Below are 27930 nucleotides of genomic sequence, written 5' to 3'. Positions count from 1 at the left end.
TTTACGAATACATTTAAATTAATATATATGTTCTTTAAAGTACCCAGTTTTGTAATTACTTACGCATCAACTTATCTAGTTACACCTGCGGGTATTTTATATATATATTTTTTCTGTCCGATGTTTTATCTTTTATGTTTTGTTTTACTATGCTTGCAAAAGCAGTAAATAATTATTTTACACACGGCTGTCATGTTACCAGTGTTACATCGTAGTTTATGTTGAGCAGTATACTGGCATACTTTAGATAACGCATAACACAAAAATAGATTTTTAAACCTGTGTTTTCATCTTTTTGGAGTTTTAGATAATAGAAATGAATATATTGGAACAACATAAATGGTTTTAACAAAGTCAGGTAACATATTGCTCTGTGCTCTCTCTTACTATCACGAATCTTTTGTATTTGTTTACTTTTAGTGCACTGACTAATGTTTGTTTGTATATGGCAGGACCATTTTAATGTATGACGCGATTATCTCTATAGCATATACACTACCGGCAATTGAAATGGTGCCTATTTACGTTTGCGAAATGTACTGAAATTACACTCTGTTAAATTAAATATAACAAACTTACCATGGGGTAAATGTTTCATCATAAACCTTACGGAATGCTAAATTTCAAAGATAATGCATACTGAATGTAAAAATCAATTGACTTTTCAATAATTACTCTTTGACTATATAACTTTATTCACGGTTTCGGCTTGACATAATCAAAACTATTCTACATATTTTAAAAAAGTTATCGCAGTACTCATTTAACATGTAGTAAGTTAACTTACCATTAAACACAGTTTACACTCGTCCGGAGTACTAAGTGGTAGAATGAATACCTATTTGCAAATTAATGCATAAAAGTACTGTTTTAAAAGCTTAATTAATTACAGAATCGCTTTAGAATTAGGAATCTTTTAAATAACATTTTGAAATCTAAATTATGTAAATAAAAAAAAATTGGGACTTCCTTATATACACAACATTATTTTGGTCTGAAATACATATAAAACAAAAATTAAAAGACAATAAAACAACCATTGTTTGACCATTATTTATACAATTACTAGATTTTACTAGAAGGGTTACTCCGCAGTATATATTACCATAGAGTGCATGCGCCAGACATTTATCTCCCTTATTTAAATATCACTACTACATGACTATAATGTACTACATGACTATGACATCATTATAGGTAGCATATCATGATAACATACTTTATTTTATGCTTTTCAGTGGATTACTGATTTATCCGTGAAAATTATATTTGATAATTTCACAGTGAAAATTATCAAAATATAATTTCACTTTTTTCAATGACGAAACTACTTTTTTAAGATTTTCCCCATGTGGTACCTCAATTTTATTTTTGCTGACACTTCTGACAATATCAGGCTGTTTAAAGAAAACGCAAAGCTGAAATTGATAATCAACTTAAACGTCAAAAGTAATAAAAAGAAGAAAACTTACTTCTATTCATTCAAATTCCAATCACCAAATTTCATCTCTAAATTTTTTGTTTCATTTTTACAGTCTGACAAATACCTTCCTTCCACATGCAAACTGCTCTTGATGACATTTGGGCACATTAAAGTATCCTACGAGCAATAACTGCCGTACGCTTTATGAAAAATTGAAAAGCAATGACAGCTCTCACCTCGTAGAACAATTAAACCACCCAGCGTTCCGAGCAAGCTTCCAAGTTTTCCATTTTCCAAGCTCCTTTTCTGAATGTTTTCACATCTGTCAACACTTATTTTTTGTCTGTTTCAATCCTCAAATATGTTTTCTTTCTTTTAAAAAGGTGTATGACTAACAAATCCAAATGATATCCCTCTGAATAAAACACAATTATTTTCCTCCCGTGAAATACACAACTTTAAAAAATGGCTGCCGCTTACATTTAACAAAGCCAGGTCTAATATAAATACGCAGTAAGTTACAGAAATATGGATGGATGGTTGGAATTTTTCTCCTACAAGAATTGTTTGTTTTTATTATTAAAACAAGCGATCATTCATATTTTTTAACAAAATAAATAATATCACTGTCATTTAACGTTGATTGTCGGACTTATTTTACAGCTCAAGACTTCTTGTTTTTAATGAGAAATTCCGACTAAAAGGGGCTCTCAATGGGGAAAACAGATTTTAATATTTACATTTATATTATGGAAATTTCGTTTTAACTTGTTTTTAAGCATAAAATAAAAAGAAAGTTTGTTTTTTTGTTGTGTAAGATTTAATTTTATTTCATCTCGTGAACTTTAAAAACAGTATTCTCACTCGTGGCTACGCCACTCGTGAGAATACTGTTTTTAAAGCCCACTCGATGAAATAAAATTTCATCTTACACACAAACAAACAAATATCCTCTATATAGTTACCATAGTAAAATGACGAATGTAACACTATCGCATACCTTCTTTTGTAACGTAAGTGAATTCACTGTGTTTAGGTTTTCAAGAATAGTTTGAACTCTATGTAGTTGATTCTATTCTCTATCATAATGACTTTTCGGACAAAATCAATATGCCTAGTCAATGATTCGATAATTTATAAGTATACAGTAAGTATTTCCTTTCCTTTCTAAAAAGAAGACATGTAGTGAGAAATATTATACTTGCATTTGACATATTTCTAGCATCCTTGAAAAGTTTTGTTGTGGTTTAAACTGAATGTATGGTCCCACAGATTCGCTAGACCAGATGTAGGCTACAAGTTCTGACAGTGCTCGGCGACTGATTTTTTGTTTTCATTCTTTTTAATAATTCACTAATATGATATTGGTTGTTTATAACATAAAATCTGAAACCGTTTTAATGGGTGAATTCAAATTAATTTCAATGAATTAAAACAAGTAAAGTCGCTTGATAAAGTATTCAAAAAAAATGTTAGCAAAGTAGAGTCACGCTTTATGTTGCAAAAATTATCCCACAGATGTAAAACTTAATTCGTAACCTAAACATTTCAATTAAACAATCTACTCTATTATTTTTTATTACAAGGTTCACGGGAGTCGAGTAGCTGATATTTTACATTTCTATAATGTTCATGTATTCAATTTGACATCATGTACGACGATTCAAGTATTTTTTTCGTTGACATTTTTTAGGAATTTAAAACAATTAATATCAGTCTAGTAAACTATTGAAACACAAATAAAATGTCGGTTATGATATCATACTTGGTCAATACACAGAAGAGTCGTCATTTTGTAAAATGTTAAATCTAAGACAAAACAGAAATTCGACCACAAAGAAACGAATGAAGTGACTAACACATTTGAACATGTTTCAAGACCATTTTAGCTATGTCTAAGAATGTAATGAAAATATAAAATAAATTTTTTTACCAACTTTCTTAAAGACTGACCGAAATGAAACATTCGAAAGTTTGGAATGTGATTTTCTGTAGTAGTAAAATATCATTGTTCATTCAACTTTTAATTTTAGGTCATAAAATGTGTTGAAATATCTGGAAAAAGAGTGATCCATCGGAAGAATTAAAACAGCAAAATAACAAGTGCAACATCCCCCACGCACCCTAGCACCGGCTTTAGCGGTACCCAATTCTCAACACTTAAAAATGCTGGATTTTATGATCCCAAAGGACCAAAAAATATAACAACACTGAAGTGAAGTACGAGTCAACTTTTTACGGCTGTCACACAGAACTTGACACCTGATGTTGTGATGTGTAATGAAGCATTGATTTTTACCTGACAGCGTTATAAGATTAGGATGCATCACTTTCCGGTAAATATATTTTACTATAAAATACGTTTGTCTGAAACTGTATTCTTTTTTGAATGTCAGTCACTACATTGTTGGAAACATAACCTGGTGTTTAAACTACTAAACCAAATCAGATTGTTGAAAAATTCGGTGATAAATCTTTTCTTAAAATCTACATGTATTTCAAGAATAAAACCATTGTCATATTTCTATCAAATATTTGAGACATGCTTTCCTTAAAGTAAAATAGGAATACGAAAATCTATTTTTCCTATGACAGGTTTGGTGTGAGTTTCTTTTTTTAAATATTGTAACTTTGAACAAAATAATAATAATAATAACTGTTTTAGAAAATTGATGGCATACTTTTCAACGTAATTTCAACGCTAAATAAGTTTCTGTTATATTTCAGAGTACATTACACTTTGCAGTTGGGCTGCAATTCTGGAAGAATTTAGCAGGGAAATGTATACTAGAATTTGGAAAAATTGTTTGCATCTTAGTTTTATGGCTTCATATTGTTTTTGACCTTAATCCGGATATTATTGTATGTTTGTTCATATTATTTAAAGTACATGAAATGCCGTATTATGGAACGTTTAATACAACGAGCTGGATTGATATATTTAGACAAATAGTTTACATCGTACTAATAGCAGTATACTGGCCTTTGTGCCTTGGTTACGAGGGTCCTAATTTCACATCCATTTCCTTATATATAATTCTCAGCTGTGTCGAATGTTTTGGAGACAGTTGTGCTCATCCTTACATTTATGGATCAAATCAAAGTCAATCAGTTTTGGATTATTGTGATCTATGTTCTGTCGTAGCTTATCTAACGAAAAAGTATGTGTTTGGTTACCGTAGTATAATTGCGTTAATATTCACTGTTTTCCACCAATATTGTCACTTGAGTTTTGTATTACCTGCCTGTAAGCAAATAGAACATAGAATTAAGGAAGCATATTTAAGCTTACGATCGTATATTGTTCTACGGCATAGATTTTTGAAAAAGTATGGCAAAAGGAAAGTCTGCTGTTATTTTCTAATTTTTGTACTGAAAATATGTACTATTTTGATGTTTTCAATAGGAATAATAAAAATGAACCAACAGATTTCCGTTATGTACAGAGAATACGGTTGGCAACAGACGATAGATTTTTCAAATGAAAGTTTGTTTGATTATAGATTCACTAGCATGAACAACTATTCACATCCATTGTTATATACATTTGAAAAGTGCATCCAAAATACATGTTCAACAGTAATATCTAACAAAGCAGAAGAAAGCTATTTAAGAAAATGTGACATCAAGAAAACCACATCAAATGAACATGTATTATTATCTGTTAAGGATATCAATTGGGATAGAAATAGTGTGTATGTTTGGACTTTTAACGATGTACCCGTTTCTAAAATCAGTGCATATAAATATGTTCAAGTGAGAAAACCACCAGATTTTTACTTGATTATAAGGAATGTGAATAGCTATGACTTTGGAACATACACACTTGTTAAACAAATGTGTGTCAATCTAAGTAATTGTGAAAATACGCCTTTTTACAGGCCGCACAAACTTCTCATACAAAATGAGATTATACCGGTAGGAGCCATAGCATGTACTCATCTCATTGAACAGGACAGTAATTTGATTATCCATGCTTCCTTAGGAGAATTGATAAAACTGGCTAATATAACTGTGATTATGGAAAAAGGAGATACTAGTACCATTTATGAATTTCAAAGTGATTCCTTTTGGCAACGAAATGAAAACAAGTGCGGTGTTTTCACAAAATCAAAATTCAAAACAGGTTATTCAATGGAAATAAATGATATCACGGAGCAATGGTGTGTAATAAAACTACAAATGTTATTTTGCGTCTCTCCTGACTTATACTGGAACCAAAATTACATCTTGTACTGGATCAATAACATTCCCATGCATTATACACTTTCTTTTGAACCGCCGCTTGTTGATCTTTTTAATAAAGAATTTCTTGATTATTATCTACAGTGTGAACATATGGGCTACGCCTTGAAGACATTTTACAAATGCATTGATACATTTTATTTTCAAGACAAACATTTGTTGAATGTAACTTTAAAACAATACGATATAATGAAACGTAAAGAGTTGGCAGTCTATGTCTGTCTTTTTATAGTCTACTATTTGCTGTTTGTGTTTTGTCTTAGCATTCTTGATAAATTGTTATTTCATATATTTCATACACAAGTTAGAAATGTTATAAGTAATATGAATTTGTTGTCAACTAAGCCGTTTGAATTTGACATTTATCTATCCTACAATGATGAATTTCCAAATGACAGAAGCTTCGCCGAAGAAACAATTAAATATAACCTAATACAATCCAAAGGGTACAAAGTTTGTGATTGTGAAAATATAAAGCTCGGCCAACACAGACGTATAGCATTTGAGGAAAACATAACCAAAAGTAAATTGCTGGTTATACTTCTATCTGCCGAATATTTAAAAAACGAGATATGTATGCAGCTGGAATATGAATATACTCTGTTATCTCTTATTGGAGCATCGAAAATATCTAGAGACAACGTTTTAATACTTAAAATGGATACTTGTCCACGAGACGCTAGACCGTTGACTCAAGTCCACGTGCTTGACTGGACTGACACGGTAAATAACTTACGAACGGAGTCAGAAAAGAAGGAGAAACTGCACGAATGGTTGGTTCAACGTTTCAGAAAACCTGGAAAACTTAAAATGTCTTTAATTTCTTGGGTTCTGTGTCCTATCTTACGAATGATTGGCTTAGATTTGCAACCAGGGAATATTGAAAGACAATGACAACGATGGTGGTATAATTTATACTTACATGACATAGTGCTTAATTATTTATTATGTAAGCATTGTCACTGCTTGTTGTATAAGATAACAATTTTATTTCAATCCTCTAATAAAAATATCGTTTGACACATTTGTGACAATTATGAAAACTGTTTATGATTATGAAATAAATTTTAGTATGACTGTGTTATTGTTTTAAGTTTTGGTATATTGAATGGTATATGATCGTCGAATCGACTTATTTAGAATATACATACATCCCTATCGGTGATTGTTGGTATTGTATTACTCTATGATTTTATAGTTGGATTTAATGTTATGACGGGTAAACGATAATAAGTTGACCCAGTGACTACGTACTACATAGAACAGCAGTAATATATCTTTGCTGAGAATAAATAGTTTTCCTTTTGGCTTAACCTCAATGTCTGAAGTATACCCTTATCATACAAATATTATAGTGATTCAAGTACTTAGTTAATGCTTTTGATAATGATTTACTGGGCATTTGTATAAAGATATTTCTTTTTTCGTCCAAAATATGTATTTTATTTCAGGTGAAAATTTAAAACCCTTACAGTAAATTATAACTTAAATAATTGCCTATTTATAATATTTCTAGAGAACTAATTAATGGATGATCACAAACTTTGTCTGTAGCATTTTTATGAAGTCTTTTATCAAGTTTTCTAAATTAAATATTATTTTGATTGGCCCCGTTTAGGGACCGCAAAAGCTAAAAATAGATATACCTTTAAATGTCTATTTCTACACAACTAATTGATGGAAGATCACCAAACTTTGTCTGTAGCATTCTTGGGTAGTCTTTTATCAAGTTTGCTCATATTAATTTGATTAGCGCCTTTTACGGGTCTCTAAAGCTAAAAATAGAAATACCTTTAAATGTCTATTTCTAAAGAAATAATGGATGGATGATCACCAAACTTTGTCTGAAGCATTGTTGGGTAGTCTTTTATCAAGTTTGCTCATATTATTTTGATTGGCCCCTTTTAGGGGCCGCTTAAATTAAAAATAGATATACATTTAAACGTCTATATCTACAGAACTAATTGATTGATGATTACCAAACTTTGTCTGTAGCTTTATTGGGTAGTTTTTTATTAATTTTGCTCATATTTTGCTCATATTAATTTGATTAGCCCCTTTTAGGGGCCGCTAAAATTAAAAATAGAAAAACGTTTAAACATCTTCTCCTACAGAACTAATGAATGGATGATCACCAAACTTTGTCTGTTGCATTCTTGGGTAGTTACTCTTTTATTAAGTTTGCTTATATTTATTTGATTGGCCCCTTTTAGGGGCCACTAAAGCTAAAAATAGAAAAGCCTTTAAACATCATTTCCTACTGAAATAATTGAAAGATGATCACCAAACTTAGTAGCATTCTTAGGTAGTCTTTTATCAAGTTTGCTCATATTAATTTGATTAGCCCCGTTTAAGCTAAAGCTTAAATGCCTCAGGTCATGTCATTTCTTTAAATTATTGTTTAAACATATTCTATGCTCAAATTTAATAGAATATATTGACATTCCAACACTGATAAGCAGTTGTTTCTGGTGAGCTACTCAGGGCCATCATGGCCATCTTGTTGTTTTTTTGTTGTTTTTTTTTTGTTTTTTTTTGCTGCAAACTATTTTTTTTCAGAGACTTGTTTCGCTACTGCAAACCGATAGGATAGTAACTTACTGTTCACTAAAATGCCAGGAATAATGTATACATGAAGACTTAAGTCAATGCTCTACATGAATCCTTTTTCCAGTCTACGAAATCTACATAAGCAAAAATACAATAAAATAACGGGGGTAAGAAATAATTTACACTCGAAACCAACATTTTTATGCAGAGGATAAATATACTACGTTTCATAACGATTTACAACATTACTGAATAATACAAAACGCTAAAACGTGCTATAATTTTGCGCAAGGAGCACACCGGCTGTAATAAAAGTTATCACAAGAACTCTAGGACACCTTCTGAGTTTTCACAAGAACTCCAGGACATTTAAATTCGTACACAATTTTTTTAGTCGTGGCTTTATGTTTGCAACTTTGCATTATAACTTGGTAATAATCGTGTCGCCTTGAAAAGGGACATATAGGGGTTAGTTTTGTTGTCGGCGTCAGCGACGTTATCGTTGTTGGCGTCCGGAGCATAACTCAGTTGCTATAAGTCGGATTGACTCCAAACTTGATATACATGGTTCTTTCAATGACCCAAAGTGTAGTGCACAAGAATTGTTACTCTGCACTACTTAATTTTTGAGTTATTGCCCTTCGTTAATTTTTATACTTTATTTTTATCCGGGGCATTTCTCCTAAACTATAAAAGCTATTGACTTGAAACTTCATAGGGTGATAGATTTTATTAAAAAGAAGTGCATTTAACAAAAATCGATACTCTGTAATTCTTATTTTGTTAGTTATTGCCATTTGTTAATTTTCATACTTTATTTTTGTCTGGACCATGTCTCTAAAACTATAAAAGCTTTTGACTTTAAACTTCATGGGATGGTAAATCTCATTGAGATAAAGTGCAGTGTTTAAAAAGCGGTACTGTTTACTTCATGATTTTTTAGCTATTGCCCTTTGTCAATTTTCATATTTTATTTTTGTCTGCGCCATTTCTCCTTAACTATAAAAGCTATGGATTTAAAGCTGCATAGGATGGTGGATCTTATTGCACGAAAACTGGTACTCTGTACTTTTTTGAGATATTGCCCTTGTGTATTTTTATATTTCATTTTTGTCCGGGCCATTTCTCCTAAACTATAAAAGCCATGTACATGAAACTTCATAGGATGATAGATCGCAGTGAGATGAAGTGCAGTGCATAAAACCGATTCTTTGTACTCCATGAGTTTTTAGTTATTGCTCTTTGTTAGTTATAAAACTTTATATTTGTCCGTGCCAATTCTCTTACACTTTAAAAGCTATTGACTCAAAACTTCATAGGATGATAGATCTCATCGAGAAGAAGTGCAGTGCTCAAGAACTTGTACACTACACTTCATGATTTTTGAGTTATTGGCCTTAGTTATTTGTTAATTTTCTTACTAAATTGGCTTGCCAAGAGCACAACTTGGTCACTATCAGTTTGATTGACTCCAAATTTGTTTTGTATGCTATTTTCATTGACCTGAAGTGCAGTGTTAAGAATCCATCACAGAGTACTCAATCTGGTCTGTCAGTGTAAAACGTTTCTTTGGTATTTTTATTTTTGATAATATAACAGTTTTATGAATCATGATGTAACAATGTTACAATCAGTTCAAATGCCACTTAAGTTCAAGGTACATGTACATTGTAAAAGCATTGTTTATAAATAATCTATATTTAAGGGGAAATTGTCTTAGCTATACTGTTCACAAGGCAACACGTCTGACTCGCGGAGTTCTAGTGTATTGTAAGGGGGAAGATCACAAATGAACAGGTCAATTTGTTCGAATAAGCAAATTATTTGGGACTTTTACTCAAAACTCCCAGATTTTAAACAAGAGACGATGAAAAAAGCACTAATACTGAATTATTATTTGACACATAATACAAGATAATACAAGATATATGGCAAGCTTAATCATTAAAGCACCTAAAACTTACTTTTTAAAGATGAAAGTCTCTGGAATTTTTATTAAATATCTTAAATAACACTGCATATGTCTAATTTGTAGACTGATTATGGAACGATTAGTAGAAAAAATAAAGAAAAGGTTTGTTAAACACACGATTGATGTGATATGACAAACATAAAATTGAATTAAAGAATCAATATTGTCGGTAAGAGCTTACAGCGTTCAAAGATTAAACGCAAAAATTTAACGCAAAAAATAACCCCAAAAATGCGAGAAAAAGAAAATAATTAGAAGAATTTCTTTAAAAAGAGGGAGAACAAACCAAAGCTATAGAGCCAAATCAAATAAATTTTAGGAACTTGGAAAGAATTAGTAACACATACCTGGGATCTGAGAGAACAATGCTCAGTTTCGAATATTACTGTAAGTAGGCTTTGAGGACGAAGTCCCTACTTTTATCCTTTTTTTTCAGAAGAAAACCTTGATTAGGTTCTCAAAGGTTTTGGATTTAAAAGATAATTGGCTCTAAAATTGCAATAAAAGCAAAAAAGAGTTTCAGAATAATTACCAATGTCACGATCTATAAAACAGGACAAAAAAAACAGAGACAAAAATCAGGTGTGAAAAGGCGTTATAATTGGAAGTAAAAGCATGAAGTCTATTTTTGAATTATTTTTTGAGTTATTTCACGTGTCGCTTACTTACAACTTTAGGGCGGGCGAATGCATTTGGGTTTGATGTAATGATCTTGTTCAGGAGGATACACAAATTATGAAATAAGCTTTAATGATTAATGCTGAAAATATCAAGGCAATAGGCGAAGGCGTTCAAAACACAAGGGAACATTCCGAAGAATTCTCAACCTTAACTTAACCTGAAACGCAGTCTGGTAACTTGTTTGCTAGTGTTGCTTGCTGTTTCAACAAAGTTGATATAAATAGAGATGATATGACAGACGGTTATGGAATTAAATTCTTAAATGTCAGCATCACCCAGGCTAAAGAGTCAAATTTCATTGCGACAATAGAAATTGTTGTTGTTTAGTTTTTAATGGCACACCAAGACAGAATAGGTAGCATGTAAATCGGCTAGATATCCACGAGGCTTAAGTCAACGAAATGTCCCAGAAGGATCTTTCTGTTTTATTGTGACAGAGAATTTTCTATTTGCAGGAATAGTTGCACTCATTCCATGGATGCCGAAGTTAGGTGTTTGGGTTGCCTCAAACAATTCAAGACAGTTTCATTTTTAACGAAACAATAGAAAATTTGCAAATGAACGCTGATATAAGACGCTATTTCTTCAGGCATGCGTAATGGCCTTAAAATAATCTTATTTTTTTGTATTTTCCCTTTCACAGATATTTAAGTTTTGTGTAAATCTTAAAGCATCTTATTGTTGCTGCTAATAACCTTCTTTTGTATTTTATAAAAAATTCAAAATATACTTAGTTAATCGACAATTAAATAAAAATAGTTCAGAGAGACTAGCATATCTGCTAGTTTATTGTTAGCAGGAAATATTATAAAAAAAGATAGCTTGTATTTTACTTGAAAATTACTCAAACAAAAATAATGTTGTTAGAAAGAAGATATCGTATTAAACAAAACAAGCGTAGTAGTACTCTTTAGTTTCAGAAAAAGCATGTGAGATTTTGAAAAAAGCAAAAACTTGACAAATATAACAGTGGTACATGCGTAACTTCCCAGGCCTTGTAGACCGCGGCCAAAACAAGATTCTACATGCACGTTTAAGTAGTCCCAAGAGCATTTTTATTGTACTGCAGTTAGCAACGTCTGATAATCCGCAGCTAATACATAATTTTAGGGCTGCATGCCTAAAACCATATAAAAATATAGACCACGTACACATCTGAATGTTAAACATTTGAAAACTAAACATTGTTAATCAGAAGATATAGAACAATTTGTGAAATTGAATATTGAAAATATAAAACAAATGTATATGTAGAACTAGTTATAAACAATCTTTGACATATACATATTTAAATAATATTCTCAAGTTCTTAAGATCAATGATGAGTCTTACAAAAGGCATAAACAAAACCATTATCACGAACTCGTACGGTTTTATAGAGGCGGATGTCTGGAGAAAGATAAGAATATTAACAACATTTCAATTATTTCTTCATTGTTAATCTGATTAAAATAAATGCTTAAGTACATTTCAAAAATGTGTTACTTTTCCTAATTTAAGCGTATGCAGTCCTTTAAAATTATTTAGGATATACATACTATGATCATCCTTGTGTAAAATATTTTAATCACAAAAAATTATTGAGATCTGTGAAATTCTTACTGAATATGTCCTATGAGTATAGAAGAATGAATGAACTATGTTTGAGAAGCTGCATTTCCTGTTACAGGTCAATTGAAGCTGTCCTTTTTATGTCAGTTATTTTAATGACACTTTAGATATATTCATATTATGACCCCCTATGGTGTGTAGAATTTTAAACATAACATATCTACTTTGTGTGAACTCAAAACATGTTTTTTTTATATTTACGAAGAGATTGTTTAGCAATTATCATTATTTTCTCATATCAAATTCGTGCATAGTATATCTTTAATTTTAGGATGGTGTCAGCGGTCGGACCGTCAAAATATACCATAATATCATATTGAAACAGTTAAATATATTTTTGTTTAACCGCCAAATAAAATTTACCAAAGCTGTACTATTGATACATCTTTATTGGTGGGAGGTTAGCTGCTTTGCAACTGAAACAGTCCTTAAAGTTTTCTGATAAAAGATAAAACTATATTTTCCCATTAACATTGCGTTGACCACCCTCCCCCCCTAAAAACAAAACCAAAAAAAAAAAAAAAACTCTTCTTAATAATTTAAATTTACATAACGACACTTTGGTTTTGCTAGTAAATGCTGTATTTAAATCATATGTGATTCATATTGCATGTAAATGGTTTTTATAAAAAAAATATGTTGTAATTTTATTTTATAATATATGATTTCCAATATATATGATGAAACAAACTGAAAGATGAAATGACCCAGATACCATGTATATCATCAAAGCAGTTGTAAAAAATGAAATTAATACATTAAAATTAATTAAGGAAACATCAAAACGTTCTTTAATTTCATTAATTGTTTTAACAACATTGCATTATTTTATTCCTTTGTAAACTCTTAAAGATTTAAGGTTAAGTTTTACTCCTCTTCGTGTTATATCAATATTATTGCGAATAATGACCAACTTATCAAACGTCATTATTTAACAATTATGATCATAAGGATCTCTTCCGTTTAGATGATATCATCGGATGATGTACAAAAAATCAACACCGTACGCTGACCCAATTAAGTTTGGATTAAACTGCTTTAGGCCTAAAGGGGCATGATAGATTACTTGTTATCAAAATTGACAGATATACATAACTTATTCACTTTCGGAAAGGACACGTGCTTATCAGAACTAGCGTGTTAGTATAATAGAATGCTGTCCTTTCCTTTTCAAAAACATAAATTGGAGACATACAAGTAGATGTAGAAATACATATGCATACTCGTAGGCGTTCATAGATAATTTGGTCTATGAAACATAATATAAAATGCTTGGCCTTGTATTTTTTCAAGAGGTGCTCTTCACGGCAACAACGCATTGTATTTATATCTTTATTCAAATGTGTGCAAAGTATAGATTTGAATTTGCGTAAGTAAAATTATTTTTTTATAATTATGGGACTGATTTCAAATTTTCAAATATAATTTGTATAATATAATAATTAAATTATTATTAAGTTATATGGTTTATTTTAGTTTAATGTGAATGTTTAAACATTTTGACATTACGTGGTACCTTAAAACATATAAACTTTGATAGATTTGTTACGTTTAGTTTATTAAGATTTGTTTTGTTATCTAACTAGTGTTCCTGTGCTTCAAGCAATTGTTAATGTTCCATGACTCGATTTAATAGGCAATAGGAAATACTTTATACTTAAAATACCGAGCAAATTATATATAAATATTTTCAAAGCATGAGTTAACTTGTTTTTCAGTTGAAATTAAACGAACCGAAAGGTATTTCAACAATGAAATCTGGACACATAGTTATCCTACAGTTATGTTTTATTTTTGTGCTATGTGCCAAACTGTCTCGTAAGCAGCTAGAACAACGTCTGCAAGCTATGCAGACACTGATCTTTCAGGTAAATATACCTGATATAACTTATCATATTTTGCATATCTCTGCAACGTCCACGTAGGTGATTAGTTATGTTTCAATAATGCCCCTGTACCGATCGTCTTATTTGTGTATATTTTATGATCCAGTCTTCCCATCGTTATGTGGATAACTTTCGTTTCTATAGGATTACTATTACTGCATACTTTGTTACAAGATCATACTCAAAAAGATGCTATATTCAACTTTAATGCAAGGCAGGAAACACGGTCAAATCTTTACTAACTTTGCAATTCCACATATATTATCATTTGTTATTTATTCACGCATTTCAAATGAAGATAAATTATTTTTCAAATCATTTTCAGGATACGCAAATTATGAAAGAAGGAATCCGAAATAATGCTGAAGGTTTACAAACATTAGCCAAAAACATGCAGAAAAATTCTGATTTGCTTCAAGAAACCCTATCATTTGTCAGGAATGTAAATTTACAGGATGCGAAATCTAAAGACGCAGAAATACAGTACAACCCTAATACACAAGTTAACATTTCAAATATCAAAATATTGCAACGTGCATTTAAAGAGCTCAAAATGCATTCTTTGTCATTGCAAGTAAACACATTCAATCAGTTGGAAGAATTTCTTGAACAGCAAAACACATTCATGAAAAATATTTCTCTATATCTTGCAACTATGGAATCCAAAGATAGAGATGAGCTAAATGAAAATCTAATATCAAACATAAAAAAACTGGCCTCGTGTGCGAACAATAACCAAGACAGTACTCCAGGAACACTGTTGGTCGAATATAGCAAAATTTTAAAGAAAGCTGAATCAGTCTTAACGGAAGTAATCAATGGTCAATCCATAATTTCTAATAGTCTTTCGAGATTTACTCCCTATCAAACTAATGCAGAGGACAAGATCACATCAAGCTGTTTCAACGTTGTCTATTCAAAAGACACTGATGTGGCAAACAACGAAAATGACCATAACTGCTACAATATAAGTGCACAACCAGGGAAAAGAGTTACTTTTCATTGCGGTAATAGAAATATTCGTCTAGGAGATGCGCTCATTACAGAGGTAGCTGTCGAGGGTCGTATTGAAGTAAAATATAATAACCACTGGGGAACAGTTTGTCAAGATGGTTTTGATCAGAAAGATGCAATAGCAGCATGCAGATCGGCTGGATTTGCAAGAGGTGTAGAGGAAAATCGTGTCCATAAAGGATCCGGACAAATTTGGCTTTCACATCTTTCTTTTAAGGGTGGAGAGCAAGAATTGTTTGATTGTAAGAGAAGTTATGGTATTGGTTACCATAGATGTGATCATTCTGAGGACGCTGGAGTAAGATGTTTTTGGTTGCCTTAAATGATTCAAAATTAAAGTGTTTGCAAATGACTCATTTTGCATATGACGTTATAATAAAATCAAGCGTTGTCGTGTAATGAACATTTTGAATTTATATATAATTTGTGCTCAGTTCTAATAGCATTGTTACTACAAATGACCTTGTAATACACATTTTATCTTTTAATAGTTCTTATTTAATTAGTCGTTAAAGCTTTCTTAGAACTTTATCTTTAGCAACCGATGCTGTTTAGACCGTTACTGTACATAATCGTGAAGTCGCCGATAATCCAAATTATCTTAAATTTTAGATGTTCCGAGATGTCTTCTAGGGATTGATAATGAAGCAATTGATACACTTTCATAACCTCTGACCCCCTTTCAAAATTCCATTTGGTTTAGTTCCGCTCGCTTATTGTTTTCTCGTTTAGGGCACACGCATTTTTCTCTTGGGGAACATTCGCCGCTTTTCATGGAATGGCACTAACGAGTTACATTGAGAGTTCCATGATCACCGCCGTATGAACACTGCAGATGTTTTTTAATTCAAAATTTTACCATTACATGTTTAAATGTTGAATACTGCTTAAGCCGGTGCTAGGGGGCTGTGGGCAGTTGCTTGCACTTTTCATTACTGTCCATGAACAAACTCAATCAAAACGAAAATGATTTTTGAAGGCCTCAATTAAAAATGGCTAACTTCTTCTTATAAATACATAGTTTAATTTGAGTGAAGCTAGAGTTTATTTTAGAATGGAGCACTGCTAAGATCTGTCAAATAAAAATTATTCCCATGTATTCTACCCCCTACTCCCCACCCCGCCCCTAAAAATGATTTACAATTAAAAATTACTTTATTTTCGTTTTTTGTAATGATTTTAACAAGAATATCTTTTTATAAAATAAACTTTTTGTAAATACATCCTGCGACATTTCAGTTCAATACCTACTATTAAATTGCTCAATTACCTATGTTTGATTGTTTGTTTGATTTGGGTTTTACGTCACATCGACACAGTATAGGTCATATCGCGACGTTCCAGCTTTACTGGTGGAGGAAGACCTCAGGTGCCCTTCCGTGCATTATTTCAGGCACGAACGGGTACCTGAGTAGAACCACCGACGTTCCGTAAGCTAGCTGGATAGTTTCCTCACATGAAAGAATCCAAAGTCCCTGTCGGGATTCGAACCCACAGAGGTGAGGGGCAAGTGGTTGAAGTCAACGACCTTAACCTCTCGGCCACGGACGCCCCAAATTACCTATGTGAGATCATTTATAATTTTTAAATATTTTGTTCAACAATAAAAAAATCAGTTACCTATTTGGAAGAATACTGTCATTATTTTTGAAAAGATAACAATTTTATTACCCTGTTAGGTAAATACAGTTTGAAGTAGTTTACTATTAGAGAGTAATCTCCCTTTTTCTAAACTTAGACCATAGCTTATACATTTGTTCAGGTTTTATTTAAGCCACCTTTGCACCAAGCATTGGCAATTCCTAAGTAAATGGTCGATATTTAACGCCGTGCCATTTTATCACTATTTTAAACTTAATAAAGCGAGCCATAAAATAAAGGATTTCTGAATGCAGTGAAATTTTGTGTGCCTTTTCCATTACTTAACACATTCTCTTGTTATTTAACATGATTATATACCTTTAATAAACCATATCAAAGTATTTATTGGAACCAATGTAATTCTCACTCTTTACTGTAAGATTTGGTTAGTGAAATACAGCAAAATAACAATTTTCAAACACCAATCACATCTGGATTATTTCTAATTTCATTTGCTAAAATATATGTACATTCATTGAATGAAATTGTGGACTTGTTGGGATGCCTTGATGACAGAAACGACGGTCTCTTTAAAAGCATCTGACAAACAGCCCTTGGTGTAGATGGATAATCCGTCAATAAACATTTAATCTTAATAATCATTTCTGGAATTGGTCATATGAAAATAAATTCCATGTTCAATTCAACATATGTATCTTTTATGACAGTTTTCACTATCTTAAACTAACTTATTATCATAAAAATGTTATTTAATAATAAAGGAATTACTTTCATAATTATAAAAAAACACATAGCTAGGCTGATACAGTATTTCAAGGTGATTGTGGAATACCATTTTATCTCTAAAAATAGATTGAGGCATGCGCATTTTAGGGTAGCAGTTTATTTACCGTCGCTGTCATATCATGACGAGACGTTAAGGAGTAAACAATTTATATGTTGTCGATATATTTAACAGGTATTTATCTTTGTTCATTATTTAATTTTGTATCAAATCTGTTCATGCATTTTATTGAAGGTCATTTATTAATTTAATATATTTGTATTCAGCTATACATTATTATTCCGATAAAAAGAGGGTTAATGCACTATTTACATAATTTAAGGATGCATTTTAATGCATTTAAGCACGACCGAATAATCTAATAAGTTCGAGGACATCTGCAGATGTTAAGACACGAAAGTAAGTTGCACGAGTGCTATCCGTTCATTAAATAATACGTCTAAAACAATTATTCCGCCGCATTCCGTTATCTGTGTTGTGTATAATGTTTCTTCTAGTTAGACTCGTTTGTCATTACTTGTTGACAATACATGTTACATAACTCCCTGGATCCACTTTTGCAATAAACGTTTTACATTGCGCCCTGCGTCACGCATATTGAAAACACGTGCATCACCAACAGCAACACCTTTCACTTAATGTAACTGTTTCTTTTACATTAATGTACACCTCTTAACGTGACTTGTCATTTAAAGAAAATATATATGTGCAATAATTTTCATTGTTAAATACACTTAGATATTTCGTTTCCGGTTAAATGTATCGATAACCTTACATTTTGAAAGTTACGTTACAGTACTTGGTGTACATCAGGGGCAAGGGCTTATCTGAGTTTATTTGAATATATGCCAAGCTGAGGTTTTGGGCTAAATGGTTGCTACGACTAAATGACAGGGGATAAAACATAAGAAAACAAATTTTGTGTAACCAGTTTTGGACAAATACATTGCTTGTTTTAAATATTCCTCTCCCAATATGAGTGAAATTATATTTTTCTACGTATTAATCAACATAAGATAAGTTAATTCTATTTATACCTTACATAGATGTGTTCCTTCTTTTTAATGTAAGTGCCAAAGGCATTTAAATAATATGAGGCGTGTCACGACAAAACCAGCATAATGCGTTTGCGACCAGCATGGATCCAGACCAGCCTGCGCATCCGCGCAGTCTGATCAGGATCCATGCTGTTCGCTATTAGTTTCTCTACTTGTTATAGGGTTTGTAAGCGAACAGCACGGAGGATCCTGATCAGACTGTGCGGATGCGCAGGCTGGTCTGGATCCATGCTGGTCGCAAAACCATTATGTTGGTTTTGTCGTGACGGGGCTCATATACTGTTCTCGATGACGTGGCGGGTCTCACAAATATTATAGCGATGACTTTGTGGACACTTAAAATAAGTTTTTGTCGGACCCCTACAATGTTTCTGCGTGTAAATGCGACTGACATATTTATTAAATGCTCATTATACAGGCCGTCTTTTTTAACATTTTACTAGGTATTTTAGTTATTCAAACAATATTATTTAATTCCTTGCTGAATTTTCACCATTATATTCTAGTAAAGTGCGTCTAATCAAACAATTAACTGCACACATTATTTCAGACTTCATAGCCTTTAAATGACCTCACAGTCAGACAGCAACAAATTTAACAGACCGATTGGAAAGGCAATGCTTTTGCAAAAAAATTATTAACAATACGTTCTTTATTTTCCTTTTAGTGAAATTTTTACTGATTTTTGTTAATAAAATGTCATGAGTTTCTTTGTTGTTTTTTTTTAATTTGTCGTATATGGAAATGATATCCAGAAAAAAAGAACCGGTTGTTTTCTTTTAAACTGCGTTAAATAGGACGACATCTGAAATTTTATAAAAATGTGCCATTTGTGATTTAACTTTTATTTTTTCCAGTGCGATCTTTCAGTTTTTCTAAAGTCTTTGCTTTAATTGATTTGTTCAATAACAACGTAATATGATAGACTATTCAGTTATATCAACTTATACTTGCGCTGCATAATTATATAAGTACATTGGACCGCGACGAACAGATTTATTTATTCATAACAGGCTGACATAAAAGCTTTATCCCAGCCGCAATAATATGTTTGCAATACGAGCTCTGAAATAGGATCTACTTGTTTATATTTTGGAAAATTCCCTTCCATTTCAGTTGAATTATTTAAATCACACAATGTAAATACTATTCAAATCAAGTCAACTATTCAAAATCAATCGCTAAGCAGATCAAAATAAATAAACTTTTTACCATTGACGTCAATTTCCTTAAAAACATGTAGTGCTGCATTGTATCATATGTCTTTGCGGGGTTTTATAAGAAAATAATTGAAAATAAATATACGGACGAATTGTTGTACAATATTATTTTGAAGTGAATTTAGACCTCTTTACTGGGTAGAGTCATGGGTTTTTGATTTGTTTATTGTTTTTTATGGGTTTTTTTATTGGTTACTATAATATATTTGGTTACAATTAACTTACTTTGTTATCACCTTCAAAATAAATGAGTCTTTTTATAATTTTGTTTACCTATTTATATTTACTAACATATATGTATAGCATATTATAATATAATATTTATTCATTTATCTCAATTTCTTCATAAAGCTTGGAAAATGCTATCCTGTACAATAAGTGAAAAGTTTTACAAGTATGATCAAATCACAGTTGGAAGTGACCCTCTTTTCTGTATTTATTACAACAAAATTTATCAGTTCACACGATAGATTTTGCAAAAAGTCGAGAACTACACCAAACGCCGTATGCCTACGCTTTATGTCAATTATTGTGCCTTGGCAATTTTCTTTCTTATTTCTAAACAAGTTGACGGAATTTATGAATTTAGAAGAGCATTCTAGGGGAAACTTACATTAATCAGTTTAAACGAAGATTGAGGATGAATGGCATAAAAATAAATAATTTTGTCAATCAAATCATCACAATAGGGCATGTTTGTTTTACAAGACTCAACAGCATGAATCTCAGAGTGATAATTATTTTCTCACTCGCACCATTGCTAATTTCGGCCGACAAAAAGAAATTAAACATTTATACAGTCCCGTGTTGACAAGAAAAACTTGAAATATATATTTTTTTGAAATAGGCTTTACTCATAAAGCTATGTTATTGCACTATAAAGTCTTTGGCTTTACACATGAAGTTATAAAGTTAATGTACCGACCGAGACAGAGTGTAAATGATTTTAAATACATGTAGTATAGGAATCTTCATCTTTTTTAGTAGAAAACAACTAAACAATTGAAAGGTGTATTCAGCGATGATATCTACACATATTCTCATCCTGCAGCTTTGCTTTGCATTTGTGTCATGTGTCAAGGTCTCTCAGATAGAGTTTACAAAACAGCAAGAGGAAATGCCGACATTGACAGTTGAGGTAAACATTTGAGCTAAAGTAGCCTTAGATCAGTTGTTAATAATAATAATAATAATAATAATAATAATAATAATGATAATAATGATAAAAATAATAATAATGATAACAATGATGATGATAATAATAATAATAATAATAATAATAATAATAATAATAATAATAATAATAATAATAATAATAATAATAATAATATAATAATGATAATAATAATAATAATAATAATAATGATAACAATGATGATAATAATGATAATAATAATAATAAACAAATAACAATAATCTAAAAATAATAATTATAATACGAGTAACTATAATCAATGATGATGATGATTGATGATTATGATGATGATTACGACGACAAAAAAGCAAATAATTCTAAGTCGATGCTCTGTTTCGCTTTATCTCGAGGAAATAAGACTACAACTGTTTCAACTGGTAAATATTGATGTGTGGCAGCTTTAAAGACTGTCTTTTATATTACGTACATTAAATAATTGCATAAGAGCAGTGGCATATGTATTGAAACTACGACATAATATCTTCGTTCTATAAATAACATAGATAGAAATTTGATACTTAGAAAAAAAACGTAAATCAAAGCCGGGTACTAAAATTGACTATTTGCACAATGTTATTTAAATATACCTTCTAAGTGTCAATGTTGAATTTTGAAAATTTGGTAATTTCTCAATTATAGCAACTTCTTTGTTTACTAACAACGGGATTTGTTTTTAATATAATTTTTCAGGATATGAAAACTATGAAAGAAGATATACGGAATAATGCTGAAAGCATAAAAAACATTATCGAAGACGTTAAGACTATTGAGGAAGAGTTACAAAGTATGTCTGACCTTGTGCACAAAACATTATTAACTTTCAAAAATGCCTATAGGCCTAATCAAAATACCTGGAGCTGATACCAGCCCAAATGAGGGCATCCTGTGGAATGTCAGCTTAGTGAAGATTTAAAAGTAAACATAGACAAAAATAATTTCCTGTGCAGATGGTGGCGAAGGGGATACGACGGGGAATACCGTCCAGTTGAATACAGGCATATGCTTAATAAGATTCAATTGCTTTTTGAAAAAATGTTGTCAAAGACCATCGATGATATCTGGAAGAATTATCAAGCATTGACCCATCAAGAAAGCGAGTCCATCAAGTCCCGCAGGCTGGCTGTTTCACCATAGTTAAAAGTTATTATATCTGTTTGCCAATATTTTAAAATTATTGTTTGAATTCGCGGTAAATAACAATTTCACAAAATTTGTTTGAAGAAAACAGGTTTATGCAATTTCCTTTGGAGAGAATGGTACATACGCAAAAACCATTTTTTGATTGTCTGTTGAAACACTACATAAATAGTGGCACAAAATTTTGTTACTTAATAGTTTATTCTGTTTACATGCATCATGTACATGTGTTAAATAACAGAGCATTTTAACTCTTTCAAAATTTGACATACTAGTTTTGAAACAACAATATTGTACCGTTTCTTAATTGTATGGAAAAAAGTGCTATATAGCTCTTCTTAACACTAATGACACCGATATGGAGTGTGATTATGAAATAAATCCTTGCAAAACGGCGCCCACCCAGACAAAAGAGTTTTCAATTGCAATCAGTGTTTGTCCGTAAAAAGTTAAGTGCACATGGTCTTTCTGATATGTGTCAACCGTTTATTTTAAACATTGTGAAGTTTTGGCGTATTTTTTTTTAAATTGTATATATGAAAGCAAAATTGCCATGAGTTTTTTTTTTTTTTATTTATTTATTTTTTATTTTTTTTTTTATTTTGATAACATAAAACATTTATACTCGTACATTAAATGCCTGAATAAGTCTGTTTTTTACCAACCTGTAAATAATATGATACTGTAGCGTAAAATGTGACCCTTCTTAATGTAGCCTTAAAAGTGGTGTGTTGGGGAACACTCAATGTGACCGTATTCCTGTCAACCATTCTTGTCTGGGAAGTTTTAGATCATAACTTGTATGTAAATATGACACAAATACTTTGCTATGAAAATTAGACTGCAATGTAAAATGTATACTGCTATTTCATTCTTTTTATCTTTTGTTTTATATGTGTGATTGTTTTCTCTAACCAGGATATGAATAAAAATTACCAAACTGGCAAACTAATTCAATTCAATTTCAGAGACAGGAAGAGATTTGTTTGTCAAATATAAAAATGGTAAACATTTGAGAACTGACTTTTTGTAAAAACGTTTTTAAGATGATAAATATATATTGTTTTGACTCTTTTTTGTTGTTGTTTGTTGTTAAATATGGGGCTGTTAATTTTACTTAATTTTACTTAACAAACCAGTTCAATAATAAAAGTAATAATTAAGTGATTAAGGGATACCAGACCCCAAAAGGCACATATTTAAATTAACTTCTAACCTTTTCTTCCGAGGATTATGAATGATTAATTTTTTGAAGATGATGGGTGTTCAAATATGAATGCATCTAGGCCAATATCTCGAGTTTAACCACGTTTCGCACGAACTATGTACATGTTTCGTATAGATAGTTGTGTAAGCTCTCGATTGATATAAGTGTAATTCAGTTCAGTCTAGCTTTAACAGTAGCTCGATAAACGTTTTCTACTCGTAAAAAGTAAAGCTAAAATGGTTTGGAAAAGGTCTCCTTTCACTAACCAAACATAGTCCTATATCAAGAACCGCTGTATTCTTGGTATACAGGCGAAATACATATTTAATAAAAATATGTGTCATGTTTATGGGAACAATGAACTCTCTTTTTTTATCTGCCACACGTTGGTATAAGAAATCTAAAAGTGGTGTGGATAGCAATAGGATGCATCTAATGCATGCATTCGAAAAATGCATATTCGCCAAAAATGTTTGCAAAAGTGAACGATTTTATATTGCTACTGATGCAAGATTTGCAATAAGATATGAAGCTAAATGCGTTGGTATATCTGCAGGAGCCGCTCTTGCAATTCTCAGACGTGTAATAGAATATCAGAAGGATAAGTGCCAGATGGATATCCCATCTAAAATAATTGAATAGTTACAATGATGTTTGTAAAAGATGAGCCTCTGAGATCATTTTAGATGGCCTTCAAAAATATAGTACAATCAAGGTCATTAATGATTACATAATAAGATTAATAATTCTGATGGTGATGGTGGTGGTGGTGATGGTGATGATGATGAATAAAGAAATTTTGTAGATAGTTGTGCTAAGAACTGCTGAATTCAGGTGAACGTACATAAATTGAAAAACAATATGGATCTCCCTGTGACATAAAGATGCAGGAAGAAGGGCAAAATTTGAAGAACAAGGGAAAGGGTGAAAAAGAGAGGGCAAAACTTGAAAAACGAATGGAAAGAGCATACTTTTCGTTAACTACAAATAAAAAGCAGGGACACAAAAATTGTCATCACAACTGACATGTAACAATAAACAAGACGACCCCAAAATTATACACGTTTGATCTTCCCCTGGGTCACTTATACGTCGGCTAGTTAAGGGATGAAATATCCTAGTCAAGCATACAAAGTATTATATTTACAATGTACATTACACATATATACTTAAATAAAACAGGAATACTTCTTGAGCAAATTTACCTTTTGCTTAACACTTTCATGAAGATAATTTTACCACAAATCACAAGTTTTCGTACTTTAATCGCACATTTTACATTATGGGCCTACAAATTGAATCCTCATGATAACCATGTATACTTTAATTCCTCTTTGACAGATTTCTAGTAAAAATAAATTTTTATGCTAATAATAAATGAAACGTTTATGTCTTAATAGACATTTATTAAGCATTTGCAAGGAATTTAAGATTTTTTGCAATAGCACATGTTCACAATGTGAGTTGATATTTTTTAAGAAATATTTTTTCTTGTATGATTTTCATGACAAATCCTTCCCCAGCTAATGTGCATTGCTCAGTTTTGATAAAATTCAGCACCAGATAATATTATTGTACATTGTATACATGTGTTTTACATATTGTATAAGTTTTGGATAATAGCTTAAAAATCATCGTTCATGTACCGCGTACTAAGTATTGGGATATTGAATGATTATCATGTTTGTTGTTTTTAATACTAAATTTTGTGCCTGGAGAATATATGATATTGTTGGCGTTTAAATTTTAAGTATTTTAAGGGCAACCTTCTTCATCTGATTCCTCTTAGCTTTATAATGATAGTTTGCATTCATTGCTCCTTGTTAATGGAAACCATTGGTTCTGTCCCCGTTACGGCTAATCTAACAAATCTCATGTTTACTTGACTGACCAATATGGGGAATTTAGTTTTCATTGTGCCACTTGCGAACGAGTAATTTCCCTTTTCATCTAGCCATTGAACCGGTCGTCTGCGTTTCCTTCAGTTTATGTTTCGCGTATTGGGCCCATTCAAGTTTTAAACCTTCAGTGTTGAATTGCATTTCACTGTTAAATCGATTCACCTTACAACTTTGACAATTGTCATTTCGTTTTGCATTTTAAACGTTGTGTGCACAAAATTAAAACGTATGTTTTGAACTCTTTTTTCTCTTGACGTTTTGGTGGCAAACAGTTCATATGTTCTGCCCAAAGCAATAGTGCGAAACATGTTTCTACATTTTCTCTTCTATTCCAAAAACTAGCAAATTTGGTTTTGCCCCCAATTTCATAATTAAAATGTTCATGTGTTGCTATTGCTGCAAACGAAGTGGTATGTAATACATGTAAACAAATATATATCTGGAAGGAGAACCCGATTTAAAAATGTTTCTTATACTTTATCAAGACTTTCGAGGCTTCAAATTTTTAATAAAAGCTTTCAATGACAGTGACTGCTAAACAAATGCAAGTTTTAAACACCGACCTACTTGTTAAGGATTCAGGGGAAACCCCCTTCATAGCCCTTGAATAAGTAATGCATTACTTGTAAATATTCCGGAAATCCCCCGCTTCAATATCCGCTGAAACTTTATTTTTTAAAATTTGATCTACGCGTCTCTTTCACATGGGATCACCTATGACGCTTGTTTTCAGCAAAAATTGTGTCACCGCGAATGTGCTTTTTTTAACTTACTGCGTCGTTATCTTTTTAATATTTATACATAAATACGTGTTCAGAAAAAAATGCATTCCGATTCCAATGGAAAAATATTTCCCATATTAGCTCCTTGGTAGTTTCCCGATATGCCTCCAGAAAAATTGTTTGAAAACATTATTTTCAATCAAAAAATTGCCGCAAATTGGAAAAGTTTCTGCCAAGATTATCCGGGACAAGGGGCCAAGATCACCATATTATACCACTGAATTTCAGTAAATAGTCCCGGGAAGCTAGCTAATTTTTATTATTCAAATATTAAAAGATACAAGTGATGACGTAAACAATTGCACGCTTATCATTGCTATATCTAAATAGTGTACAAATTTAGGCAAAAAATACCTAAATAATTGAACGCTTAGTTATGGTGAAAACCTAAAATAGTGGTACACTTTGACATGTATAGCTTGATATTGTGCCTTAGCCATGTATATAAAGCGAGTGCCAAGTTGCCCCTTTTAATTCTGAAAAGTGTTACCACTTTAGCATGTTGTACCTAAATAGTGTTCGCTTTTGGCATGTATAGCCTAAATTAAACGCCCCTAGCATGTAAATTTTTAAAAAATAAATATCTATGAGTTTGGGCCTATGATTAAGCGTACTATATCGTTGTGTTATGAAGAATTGTACAAGTATACTTGAAATGTTGCGCACCTTAGATGCATTTGCCATAAAAAAAAATGTACGTTAGCGTGGGTTACCTTGATATTTTTCCACGCTTACATTACGCATTTATCATTAATTCCTAAAGCTTTATAAAAGTTCGTGTAACTATGTCAGTACATGTTTTTTAGAAACGTTCGAATGACGATATTTATTACCCTTCCAGATTTTTTTCAATAATTAATATGCACAAATACCCGATATTTCAAAAAGCATTAAAATAAAACCAAGATGGCCAAGGCGTAAAAAATTAAATAATATCGACCACATGATACATTTAGTTGCTTTTGCTATTTCTTTGCAAGAAAACGGAAGTGTCGCTAAAATTATTAGACCAAAATAACACATCACTATTCAAACTTGAATGCTTTAGTTCAAGGTTTGTTGTGAAAAACATCTTCTTAAAACTGATTGACGCATGCGCATTTAAGGAAGAACAATTTATTTTCTGAACAAGGGTAAAGGGTTACGGAACGTTTAGGGAGTAAAAACAATTTTGTATTTTGCAGATTATATATTAAACAGGATTTTTTTTATATAATGGAATATATTTTACCTTTATATTTAAAATTAAATTACCAGGTAAATATACGTTATAGAGATACTATTTGTTTAAAAAAAGAATTAATTTTCAATCGCGATTTATGGTTTCTTATTATGAGGGTTAGTGCAGCTTTTGTCCTGCAAAAGGATAAAAGGACGCACTTAAATCCCAGGTGTACATGGGCGAGGTTATTCCGAGTTACATTTATCTGATTCTTTTTTTTCTAATTTAATTATTATTTATTTATTATTTATTTATTTATTTATTAATTTTTTCATTTTATTTGTAAACGTATAGGAGAAAATTGCTGTCATACGTCTTCATTTGCTGGTTCGAATTCTTTGTTTATCAATTATGTTTTCTGTAATGAAAAAATGAGACCATTTGATCTCTATAAAAGCTTACATTTTGCTCAAATCTTATGTAAATTTTTGTGGAAAGAC

The 27930-nt window shown here is 31.3% G+C and overlaps 2 protein-coding genes and 1 long non-coding RNA gene across 4 annotated transcripts; all 3 read left to right on the top strand.

Moving 5' to 3' along the window:
* The first annotated feature begins 220 nt into the window (after positions 1–220).
* Positions 221–6741, top strand: LOC132714858 (uncharacterized). Its single transcript, XM_060697776.1, has 3 exons — positions 221–358; positions 3457–3759; positions 4151–6741. The coding sequence occupies exons 2-3, from the start codon at positions 3745–3747 to the stop codon at positions 6560–6562; spliced, it is 2427 nt and encodes an 808-aa protein (XP_060553759.1). The 5' UTR covers positions 221–358; positions 3457–3744; the 3' UTR covers positions 6563–6741.
* A 6779-nt stretch (positions 6742–13520) lies between these two features.
* On the top strand, positions 13521–16972 carry LOC132714857 (uncharacterized). The gene is made up of 3 exons (XM_060697775.1): positions 13521–13851; positions 14201–14350; positions 14694–16972. Exons 2-3 carry the CDS (start codon positions 14234–14236, stop codon positions 15702–15704), a joined length of 1128 nt encoding a protein of 375 aa, XP_060553758.1. The 5' UTR covers positions 13521–13851; positions 14201–14233; the 3' UTR covers positions 15705–16972.
* Positions 16973–17855: 883 nt separating this feature from the next.
* LOC132714870 (uncharacterized) lies at positions 17856–22207 on the top strand. Of its 2 annotated transcripts, none has more exons than XR_009623620.1 (3): positions 17856–17942; positions 21031–21184; positions 21932–22207. It is a non-coding gene; the product is annotated as an uncharacterized LOC132714870 (long non-coding RNA). The 2 variants fall into 2 exon arrangements; XR_009623621.1 differs by having other exon boundaries at positions 17902–17942; positions 21034–21184.
* Positions 22208–27930: the final 5723 nt, after the last annotated feature.

The sequence above is a fragment of the Ruditapes philippinarum genome, unplaced genomic scaffold (genome assembly GCF_026571515.1).
Source record: "Ruditapes philippinarum isolate M1 unplaced genomic scaffold, ASM2657151v2 ctg1368_1_1_1_1, whole genome shotgun sequence".
In the NCBI taxonomy this organism is placed as follows: Eukaryota; Metazoa; Mollusca; class Bivalvia; order Venerida; family Veneridae; genus Ruditapes; species Ruditapes philippinarum.
Note: the sequence above shows the minus strand (reverse complement) of the source record. Positions and strands in the feature narration are given on the sequence as shown.

Excerpts from the sequence above, each read along its gene's own strand:
- LOC132714857 (XM_060697775.1), top strand. The coding sequence starts at position 14,234 with ATGAAATCTGGACACATAGTTATCCTACAGTTATGTTTTATTTTTGTG. Across the intron at positions 14,351-14,693 it reads TGCAGACACTGATCTTTCAG|GATACGCAAATTATGAAAGA; the intron begins GTAAATATACCT and ends AATCATTTTCAG.